This window comes from Mustela nivalis (assembly GCF_964662115.1).
Source record: "Mustela nivalis genome assembly, chromosome: 14".
NCBI lineage: Eukaryota > Metazoa > Chordata > Mammalia > Carnivora > Mustelidae > Mustela > Mustela nivalis.
The window spans coordinates 71,408,760-71,418,741 of NC_139033.1; the positions used below are offsets into that span (position 1 = coordinate 71,408,760).

The following is a 9,982-nucleotide window of genomic DNA, read 5'->3' on the forward strand; positions in this document are numbered from 1 at the left end:
TTTTCATAAAAATACTTCCTTTATGGAAAACTCACTGTCCCTTGACATACTTGGTTTGGTTCATTTAGTAAGTCTATTTAACATCATTTAACATAGGTGCAGGGTCTAATTATTAGGAAATTATTATTTTTTAAATATTTATTTATTTTAAAAAATATTTTATTTATTTATTTGACAGATAGAGATCACAAGTAGGCAGAGAGGCAGGCAGAGAGGAGGAAGCAGGCTTCCTGTGGAGCAGAGAGCCTGATGTGGGGCTCAATCCCAGGACTCTGGGATCGTGACGTGAGCTGAAGGCAGGGGCTTTAACCCACTGAGCCACCCAGGCGCCCCTTAAATTTTAATTTTTTTAAAATTTTGCTTATTTGACAGAGAGAGAGAGAGAGCACAAGCAGGGAGAGCAGGAGAGAGGAAGGGAAAAGCACACTCCCCGCTGAGCAGGGAGCTCAATCCCAGAACCCAGAGATCATGACCTGGGCCCAAGGCAGACACTTAACCATCTGAGTCACCCAGGTGCTCCATAATTATTAAGAAATTATTAATATTTTTATTAGGGATGATGATATATGATGATTATGTTAAAAAATAATCTTTAACAGTGGATACATAGTAAAGTGCCATGATGCATGCCTTGGACTTTCTTCAAGATAATGTGGCAAAAATGACAGGAGAGGGAAGATAAGAAAAGGAGACTGGCCAGTTGTGATGGGTGACAGGTACATGGAGGTTCACTGTACTAAACCCTATACTTTTGTGCGTGTTTTAAATTTTTTATGAGAAAAAGTTAAATGATCTAAAAATAGGCCCCTTGGGGTGCCTGGGTATCTTCCTCCTTAAGCATCTGCCTTCGGCTAAGGTCATGATCCCAATGTCCAGGGGTCAAACTCTGAGTTGGGCTCCCTGCTCTGCAAAAAGCCTGCTTTCTCCTTCTCCCACTCCCCTGCTATGTTCTCTCTCTCTTGCTATGTCTCTCTCTGTCAAATAAATACATAAAATCTTAAAAAAAATAATAAAATAAAAATTTAAAAAATTTTTAAAAATGTTAAAAATAGGCCCCAAAAGCCGCATCATGACAATACTCTTCTAGTATTTTGCATTTTACCATGCAAAAATGAAGACAGGCTTAAATGCCTACCCCTAAATACCTAAATTTCTTTGATTCAAAAATATCATCAGTTGGAAGATCCACCATTCATTTAATAATAGTTTTTCAGATGGGGCGCCTAGGGGGCTCAGTGGGCTAAACCTCTGCCTTTGGCTCAGGTCATGGTCTGGGGGTTCTGGGATCAAGCTCCACATCCGGCTCTCTGCTCAGCAGGGAGACTGCTTCCCCCTATCTCTCTGCCTGCCTCTCCGCCTACTTGTGATCTCTCTCTCAAATAAATAAATAAATAAAATCTTTTTTTTTTTTTAAAGGTTTTTCAGAGAAAACAAACACACAGCATTAAAATACACACTGATTACAAACTATATCCCAATTTCAGAATTGTTGAAAATGTGAAAAACATGCCTCAGAATTGAGGTAACCTGGTCATGTTGTTGTCAATGACTTATTTATTTATTCATTTTTAAAGGAAGCTCTATATCCAATCTGGGGCTTGAACTCACAACCCTGAGATCAAGAGTCCCAACCTCCACCAACTAAGCCAGGCAGCCAACAGTCTGCCAGCCAGTCTGCTACCTATTGTTGTCAGTTGTTAATAGGAATTATTGTTGTGTTAAAAAGCAATTATTTTCAATACGGGGGGGCCAGGCCTCAGTTATTTATCTTACTTATTCATCATATTTTATCACTTATTTTAACCCCGCCAAGTTGAAATTTGTGTTAATTCATTTAGTGGCTGAAGGTTTGCCTCCCTGAAACCCAGGAGAGAAACTGCATGCTAAAAACGGGTTTGTGAATTTTAATAACCGTGGTCTCTACTGGCCTATGCGTTATTGGCCTTGTTCTACTACTTGGACCGGTGCATGGGGCATTTAATTCCCTGGGAATCAGCAACCCTTCAGAAACCTCTCCGGAAAGAGGAACCGCTGTAGAACGGTGGAGCCATCCTCACGTTGAGCTTGGTCCTCTTCAAAGAAGAAAGGATCTAGAGCTAGCAGGCACGGGGCTAGAGCTAGCTAACGCTCTGCCCAGTGGTTCTCCTTCCCTGGGCGGCGCAGGGGGCGGATGGTCTCGCAGCCGGAACAGCCCCGCGGTCCGCACCCCCAGTAGCCACAGGGGGTGTGGAACCGCAGCTAGACCAGCGAACCTGGCAGGAAAGGAACCACGACGTCTACAGATGCCGCGTCAGCCCAGCCCGGAAGCGCCGTGTACGCAGGCGTGCACGGCGGCCATTACTTACTGTCTTCCGGCAGGTTGTTTTCCCGCTCTTCTCTCTCCATCTGCTGGCACCACCCTTCCATGCGGTCCCGCTCGGCCTGGAGAAGCTTCAGAAACCAGTGGCCGTCCCGGTGGCACACTGACCTTTGGACAGCCTCCAGGGGATCTTCAGTGATCGAGTCAATCCAGGGATCCGGGGGAGGCAGAATCGAAGGGTCAAAATCCGCATCAAAGTCATCGTCGGCAGCGCAGGCGTGGTAGTGGTTTCCTGAGCCCTGAATGCTGACCGTGGAGGTGCTGGCGTCCCGGGAGAACTGTCTGGCCATTGGGCCGGGGCACGAATTGTCCTCTATAGACTCCAGAGAGTTTTCCAGATTATCGTGGAAGTCCAGGTCGGCCTGTACTGCTGTTGTCACACTGTTGGATCGAGTGAACCTGCGGAAGCTTGGAGGAATAGAGAAAGCAGAGTTAGTTCAGGGCTGTTTCTCGAAGCAAAAGCATTGCTACTTTTCCTGGTGAGTGTGACCATAGGCAGCCTCATCTTCTCAGCCTGGGGAGGTAGGCCCTTGATACAAACTTATCAGTTGCCTTAGCTTTAATATGCAGAACACAGATCTCTCATCTTTATTCAATGCCATATTAAAACATATTTAGGCAGATTTTAGAAGCAGAACAATGTGTACAACTATTGAAGCTAATATTATGTCCCATATCCAACCGTCCCATATCCAGCCTCCTTCTCAAGTCCGGGGTGGCTTGAAGTGTGGTAGTCAGGTTGCTGAGGTGGTAAGGAAACCAATTCAATTCTATCTTAGTCAGCATAATTTGCTTAGAAATTGGAGAAACAAAACCAACCCAACCTGGCCCAAGCCATATGTAAGTCCTGCATAATCACATTTTTTTCCAGGGACAGCTCTTACGAAGTAAGACTTTCTGAAAGCAGACTAAATGTCATGAGGTTCCTCTTTTACTTTTCTTTTCTTTTTTTTTTTTTCTTTTTGGTTAAGATTTTATTTATTTATTTGACACAGAGAGAGATAGATCACAGTAGGCAGAGAGGCAGGCAGAGAGAGATGGGGAAGCAGGCTCCCCGCGGAGAGCCCGATGCCAGGCTCCATCCCAGGACCCTGAGATCATGACCTGAGCCTAAGGCAGAGCTTAACCCACTGAGCCACCCAGGCGCCCCTCTTTTTCTTTTTTTTAACCAAAGAATATATTAGGAGATATAAGGTTTGTTCATATCATTGGTGATATTAGCAGATTATTTGTCTAAGGGGGTGCTTGCCAGATTACTCTTCTGTAAAGTTACTATTTTCCTCTTTGTAATTAATAAGAATCTTCTGGAGAGGGACTTTCAAACTTTGCAAATATCTAGCTCTTCATTATACTTTCACCATTAATTTTAGCATCCATGGATGATTCTTATCAGCAACCATTATTATTTATTTCTATATCTGTCCAACTTTGTGCATTTACATGTATATTATAAATAATCAGTTCAATTAACACGTCTGGTATCTCTGATGCCCTTTTTCAAGTAGGCATGCGGCACAGTTCTCTTCACAGTTGATCCCGTTGAAGTTCCCTCTCTAGGCAAAGCGCCCTGCCATCCCCAGACTAAAGGAGGAACTTACACCATTCTGACACAACAGTTTAAACAGAACTTCATGGATCCCTTGGCAAAATCCTGTCTGAAGAGTTCAGGAAATGTGGAATGCCTTATAAATCTGTTTTTGAGGTTCCTCTTGAAATTAAAACACCTTGCCCCCGTAATAATTCTGATCGAATAGGTCATTGTTATCATTTGGCACAAAGCCTCTGGGGCAAAACAGTTCACAGTTGTAGAGTTCTCTGGTACCATTCTCCTCTGCACCTTTAATTTCTCTTCCCACAGTTCTTGTACCAAGGTAATAAAAGACAGCTTGTTCACAGATTCAGTTTGAAAATTTTGTAAGGATATTCACGTAATCCATGTTTCTTTTTTTTCTTTTTTTTTTTTTAGATTTTATTTATTTATTTCACAGATCACAAGTAGGTAGAGAGGCAGGCAGAGAGAGAGAAGAAAGCAGGCTCTCTGCAGAGCAGAGAGCCCCGATGCGGGGCTTGATCCCAGAACCCTGGGATCTTGACCAGAGCTGAAGGCAGAGGCTTTAACCCACTGAGCCACCCAGGTGCCCCATGTAATCCATGTTTCTTAACCAGATGGCTCTATACATGTCTGGTTGACCCCTATAATGAAAGTGAGGGTATATGGAAGGTGGGAGGGGTGGGGAAGAACAGAGGAGTGGTGAATTCTTCCTCAGACAAAGGGCAAGGGAAAGGTGTGGGCCTGAAGTAATTTAAAACTCACACAAAAAACTTCATTGGCTCCTACAGCAGGGAGGCAACAATGATAGAGAATGTAAGTCCACTGAAGGAGGCATCATGTGCCTGTTACTCTACTCTGTACTTTTTTAAAAAGGTAACTAACTTCCTAATCTAATATTTTACTTATTTTTCCTTGTGAAAAAATATACATGACATAAAATGTACTATTTTAACCATATTTTTAAGCGTATGGTTTGGTGGTGTTAAGTACATTCACAGTATTGTGCAATTACTACCACCACCACCCATCTCCAGAACTTTCTCATCTTTCTCAGTTGAAAGTCTGTACACATTCAACAGTTTGTCCCCTTCCTCCCAGCCTGTGGCAGTCACCACTCTACTTTCTGTCTCTAGGGAATTTGACTTCTCTAGGTCTCTCATAGAGGTGGCATCATGGTATTTGTCCTTTCTTTCTTTCTTTTTTTTTTTTTTTTAAAGATTTTATTTATTTATTTGACAGAGATCATAAGTAGGCAGAGAGAGTGAGAGGGAAGCAGGCTGCCTGCTGAGCAGAGAGCCCCATGGCAGGACTCGATCCCAGGACCCTGAGATCATGACCTGAGCCAAAGGCAGTGGCTTGACCTACTGAGCCACCCAGGTGCCCCGTATTTGTCCTTTCTTGATCAGCTTATTTCACCTAGTATAATGTCTTTAAGCTTCTTTCATGTTGTAGCATGTGTCAGAATTTCCTTCCTTTTAAACACTGAATAATACTCCATTTTATGTATATACCACATTTTGTTTATCCATTTGTGTGCAGATGGATACTTGGGTTTCTTCCACGTTTTGGCTATTTTGAATAATGCTTCTTTGCACATGGGTGTGCAGGTATCTTGTTGAGACCCTGTATTCCATTCTTTTTTTTAAGTTTTTATTTGAGACAGAGAGAACACAAGCAGGGGTGTGCAGACTGGCAGAGGGAAAAGCAGGCTCCCATTAGGGAGCCTGATGTGGTGCTCCATCCCAGGACCCTGGGATCATGACTTGAGCCAAAGGCAGATGCTTCACTGACTGAGCCACTCAGTACCCCCCTATCTTCCATTCTTTTGGGTGGAAATGCTGAAGAGAAATTACTGTATCATATGGTAATTCTATTTTTAATTTGTTGAGGGTCTACCCTACTGTTTTCCATACCGGCCATACCATTTTACATTCCCATCTGCAATGCACAAATGTTTGAATTTTTCCACATTCTTGCCAACACTTATTTTTTTACTTTTTGGTAGTAACCATCCTAATGTGTATGAGGTGGTACGTTTTCTTTACTGGCTCGTCATCATGCCATGTTAAGTTGGTTGATTTGCCAGTTGATCTTCTTTTCTTTTCTTTTTTTAAAGATTTTATTTATTTATTTGACCGACAGAGATCACAAGCGGGCAAAGAGGCAGGCAGAGAGAGGAGGAAGCAGGCTCCCTGTTGAGCAGAAGGTGTGATGCAAGACTGGATCCCAGGACCCTGAGACCATGACCCAAGCCGAAGGCAGAGGCTTTAAACCCACTGCGCCACCCAGGTGCCCCTGCCAATTGATTTTCAATTGTTTTATATTCAATAGTGCCAGTCTTCCAGGACATTGCTCTAAACAATGTCAGACAACATTTAATAAGCCAGATTATGTCTTTTCTCTTAATTCTCCTGGGACACTTATTAAAGCCAATTAATACTAATGCTTTAGTCCATGAAAAAGAAAAAGTAACCAGAACAATACAGATAAGTAGTTACTTGTAAGACTGTAGAAATACTAGAAGTTACAAAAAGGTGAGAGTACAATCATCACAATAAATCCTTTTTTTTCCCTAGAAAATAAATATCAAGAAAAAAGGTGGCTGCACTCTTGATCTGTATTAGTTCTTAGGATGATCAAAATAAGCAAATATAGTATGATTCTGGTCACTCATTTCATGAAGATAGACCAGCCAAAAATTCCTTGGCCCATTTTATCGTTCGCTCTTTTCAAGAAATTACTTTTGTTGAGGGTGTTTTACCTGGTCATTTTATAAGCTCTTTAACGCTAGAATGGGCCATACAAAAAAATTAATTAATTAAAAATTAAAAAAAAATCACACAGTATGAAAGCCTGAAAGCCATGTTACAGATGTCTTGTACCAGAGCAAAAGAAAGAACAATTTTGCTAATGTGATTCTTCCAATAGCCCCTTACTGCTTGGCTGCAGTAGGCCTTTCCTGTGTCCTTCTCATTCTCCACCCACCCCCCTCCAAATGTTAAATGTCATCTTCTGAAGCTCAGCTTTCTTTCCAGACACATATGTGTGAATTGGATGACTCTCCCTGCAACAGTTGACATTTTGGCTGTTCTACTAACACAAAATCTCAACTATGAAAACACTAGACTTCACTCTCTAAGATCATATATTGCCAGGGGCGTTACATTTTCCAGACTGAAAGGAGTGCCTTATTTTCAATCGCAGTGGACTTGCCAGAGATAGAGTCTGTTCCACACACAAAACAGAGTGACCTCTCCTGGGCCTCTGTTTTTACCTATGCAAAACTGTACCACCAGCATTCCTGACAGAGGGCTCCTGGCTATGAATCTTGTAAAGTACCCACCTTCTTAAGAAAAATTACTTGGCAGTAGATTAATAGAAGTTTGTAGTTTAGTCACCCAGAAAGAAATAAAAGTTAAGTAAAATTAAAAAGGTTTGGGATTAAAAGCGGTGCCTTTGAACTCAGGCAGCCCTGTCCAGGCTGCGCTGTTTCTCTCAATTAAATTCCTTAAGCAAGTGCTTTCTTCCACCCAGAGCTTTCAAAGAATGTTCTGCTCTACAAAACGCTTTATGTCTTTCAAGTGCAAAGTTCGCTCTGAGTGAAGAGTACAATCAAGTTGTTATTGCTGTTTTAAAACTCTGATAGGAACACAAAAGGAATCATTGGATTGCTTTCTGTATTTTTAAAAAGAATAGATCAGTTGCTGGTAGATGGTATAAACCTATAAACTGAACCCAGTGGCTTGCCTTTTCCAAATCCACAATCCCCAGGGTTGAAGCTTCTTTGGTACTTCATGCCCTGAAGGCACAATGGGTAATAATTACAACTTCTGAAAAGGACAGGCCAATATTCTGGCCTAAGGAGCAGAAAACCATGAAACTTTATAAAGACTGGATCAACCAGTATGGGACACCATACCTTTTCTGTTTTGAACAGCAAGAGGAGAGTCATTTGGTAGCATTCACCTCTGCTGTTGCTTTGTGCTCCTGTTTTGTTTTGTTTTAATTTAAAATTTCATTTTGTGTAGGCTCTGTGCCCAATGTGGGGCTTGAACTCACGGCCCTGAGATTAAGAGTTGCATGTTCTACCAGTGAGCCAGCTATGTGCCCCATGTGCCTCTTCTGTGAAACAAGTTTGTATGTGTAATTAGAGGATTTTCTGCCCGCCTCACGCATCCCTCCATGACTTTTCTGTAGAGGGCATTACAAATCCAACACATAAATGGTTAATCACAGAGGCCCTTCTCTTTCCCCCTGTCTGATGAGGCTGCATTTAAACAAAGTTAAGGCATGAGCAAAAAAAACCGAAGTCCAGTCAGTATGTTTATAATGCCCATGCTTTGGCTTTGCAAGGCATTCAGCTGTGTGAGACCCAAGGCATAAACTTATCTTGAGGAGATGAACTTGGTCATTCTGTTACTGAACCCTCCAGCCCCTGGTTATCTTCTTCATCCCTCTTATTCACATAATAATGGTTGCTTTTCAGGGCTAACAGTGGTTTCAAAGGGAGAAACACTAGTTCTGTGCTGTGCTCTTTTTCTTTGTAGGAGGCTTTAGACATTCTTCAGTAAGCCTGCTGTCAAGGCTGACTAGATGTGGGATCTGAAAATGCTACTCTTCAAAAAGTGCAACCATCTGGGTATTTTATGAAATGGCACCCTTTAACTGATGCAAAAACCCAGGACATTTCATTATATAAAAGATAGATCAAAAGCAAGGTGTGGGGGTGAGAGGAGATTGAGATCCAGAATGAAAACTTTCTAAGAAAGATTCTCTTGTTCTTGTCAGATTAGCTTCGCAGTTAGAATAATGAATGGAGGAACCTAGGTGGGATGCAACCTTGGTCCCAAATGCAGGGGGAAGGGGCTCTCCTGCTCCCCATTCCTATATTGTCTGTACGGTCCTTGCAACAGATTGTAAAACGATCTTCAAACAAGCTTCCACTCATTATTCAAAAGCCATCAGGTTCATCCTTCTTTTACCTGAAGATCTCTTTAAGCAAAGGAAAAAGGAATAAATTTTCTACATAAAGACTCTGTTCTAGGTAATTGTAATGCAATTGCCAATTAAAGAAAGGGAAGGAGCAGACATTGATGACAGTGGGCTTGTTCTCCTTGGATCCCTTAGGAGAGGGCCCGACATGTGGCCAGCTTCCTTAGGCCCTCTGGGTAGGTGCTAGTATCCTTGATGGGGTATCACAATAGGAATCTTGGTTAGGAGTCTCAGCAAAACATCTTTGAACCTACAGTGACCCAGCAACCAGAGCATTAGGTCACTCCTTGACTGTTGACCCCAGGTAACAAAAGCCTGAGAGGTCTTACCTATAATTCATTTTTATTGTTTTATTTTGGGGTCAAGTGGAGGCCAGAGGCTTGTGAGTTGGAAGATCATTATTCTTTTGCAAACTAAGTTATCTGTAAAAAACGTGAAAGGGAAGAAAGAAAGAGAGAGGGAGGGAGAGAAGCTGGAGAGACAGAAGTAAGGGTGGAAGGAAAGAGGGTGGGAGAGATGAAAGTAGAGAGAGGGAGGGGGACAGAGAGAAGAAAAAAGGAAAGGAGGAAGGAAAGGAGGAAAAAATGTATGAGGCATATCAGGAATTATGCCAAGTTTCAGGCTTTTACAGTTTGAAATGCATGAATGCCACACCTTTAAAACTCAGGTGTATTGTAAGGATTATTTGGCTAGGTCATGGTATTGTTAACTTGGCAAAGAAAAGAAGTTATTTGCCAAATGTAATATTGAGGGTGGGTCCTAGGCTATACAGTACTCCCAAGAAAGCTGTAAGGAGTGGGAATTGATCCAAAGCTTCCAAGGTTGGCAAAGGGGGGATGTTTTTGATTGCCAGTGGTCTTTCTAACTCTGTGGTCCCTGAACTGGCTGCCAGAAGTTGTCTCAATTTTGGTTGCTGCTGCTGCTGCTTCTTCTTTTTCTCTTTTAAAGATTTTATTTATTTATTTATTTATTTACTTATTTATTTCACAGAGAGAGTTAGTTCGCAGAGTGAGTTAGTAGGCAGAGAGAGGGGGAAGCAGGCTCCCAGCTGAGCAGAGAGCTGGATATGGGGCTAGATC

At 42.2% G+C, this 9,982-nt stretch overlaps 1 protein-coding gene across 1 annotated transcript in view; it reads right to left on the minus strand.

The window, feature by feature from the left end:
• The window catches only part of DLGAP1 (DLG associated protein 1), an 812,994-nt gene that overhangs the window by 26,141 nt on the left and 776,871 nt on the right, over nt 1–9,982 (minus strand). The window contains exon 9 of the mRNA XM_082699052.1: nt 2,346–2,792. Coding sequence (XP_082555178.1) covers nt 2,346–2,792 — 447 coding nt within the window. The remainder of the gene's footprint in view (nt 1–2,345; nt 2,793–9,982) is intronic.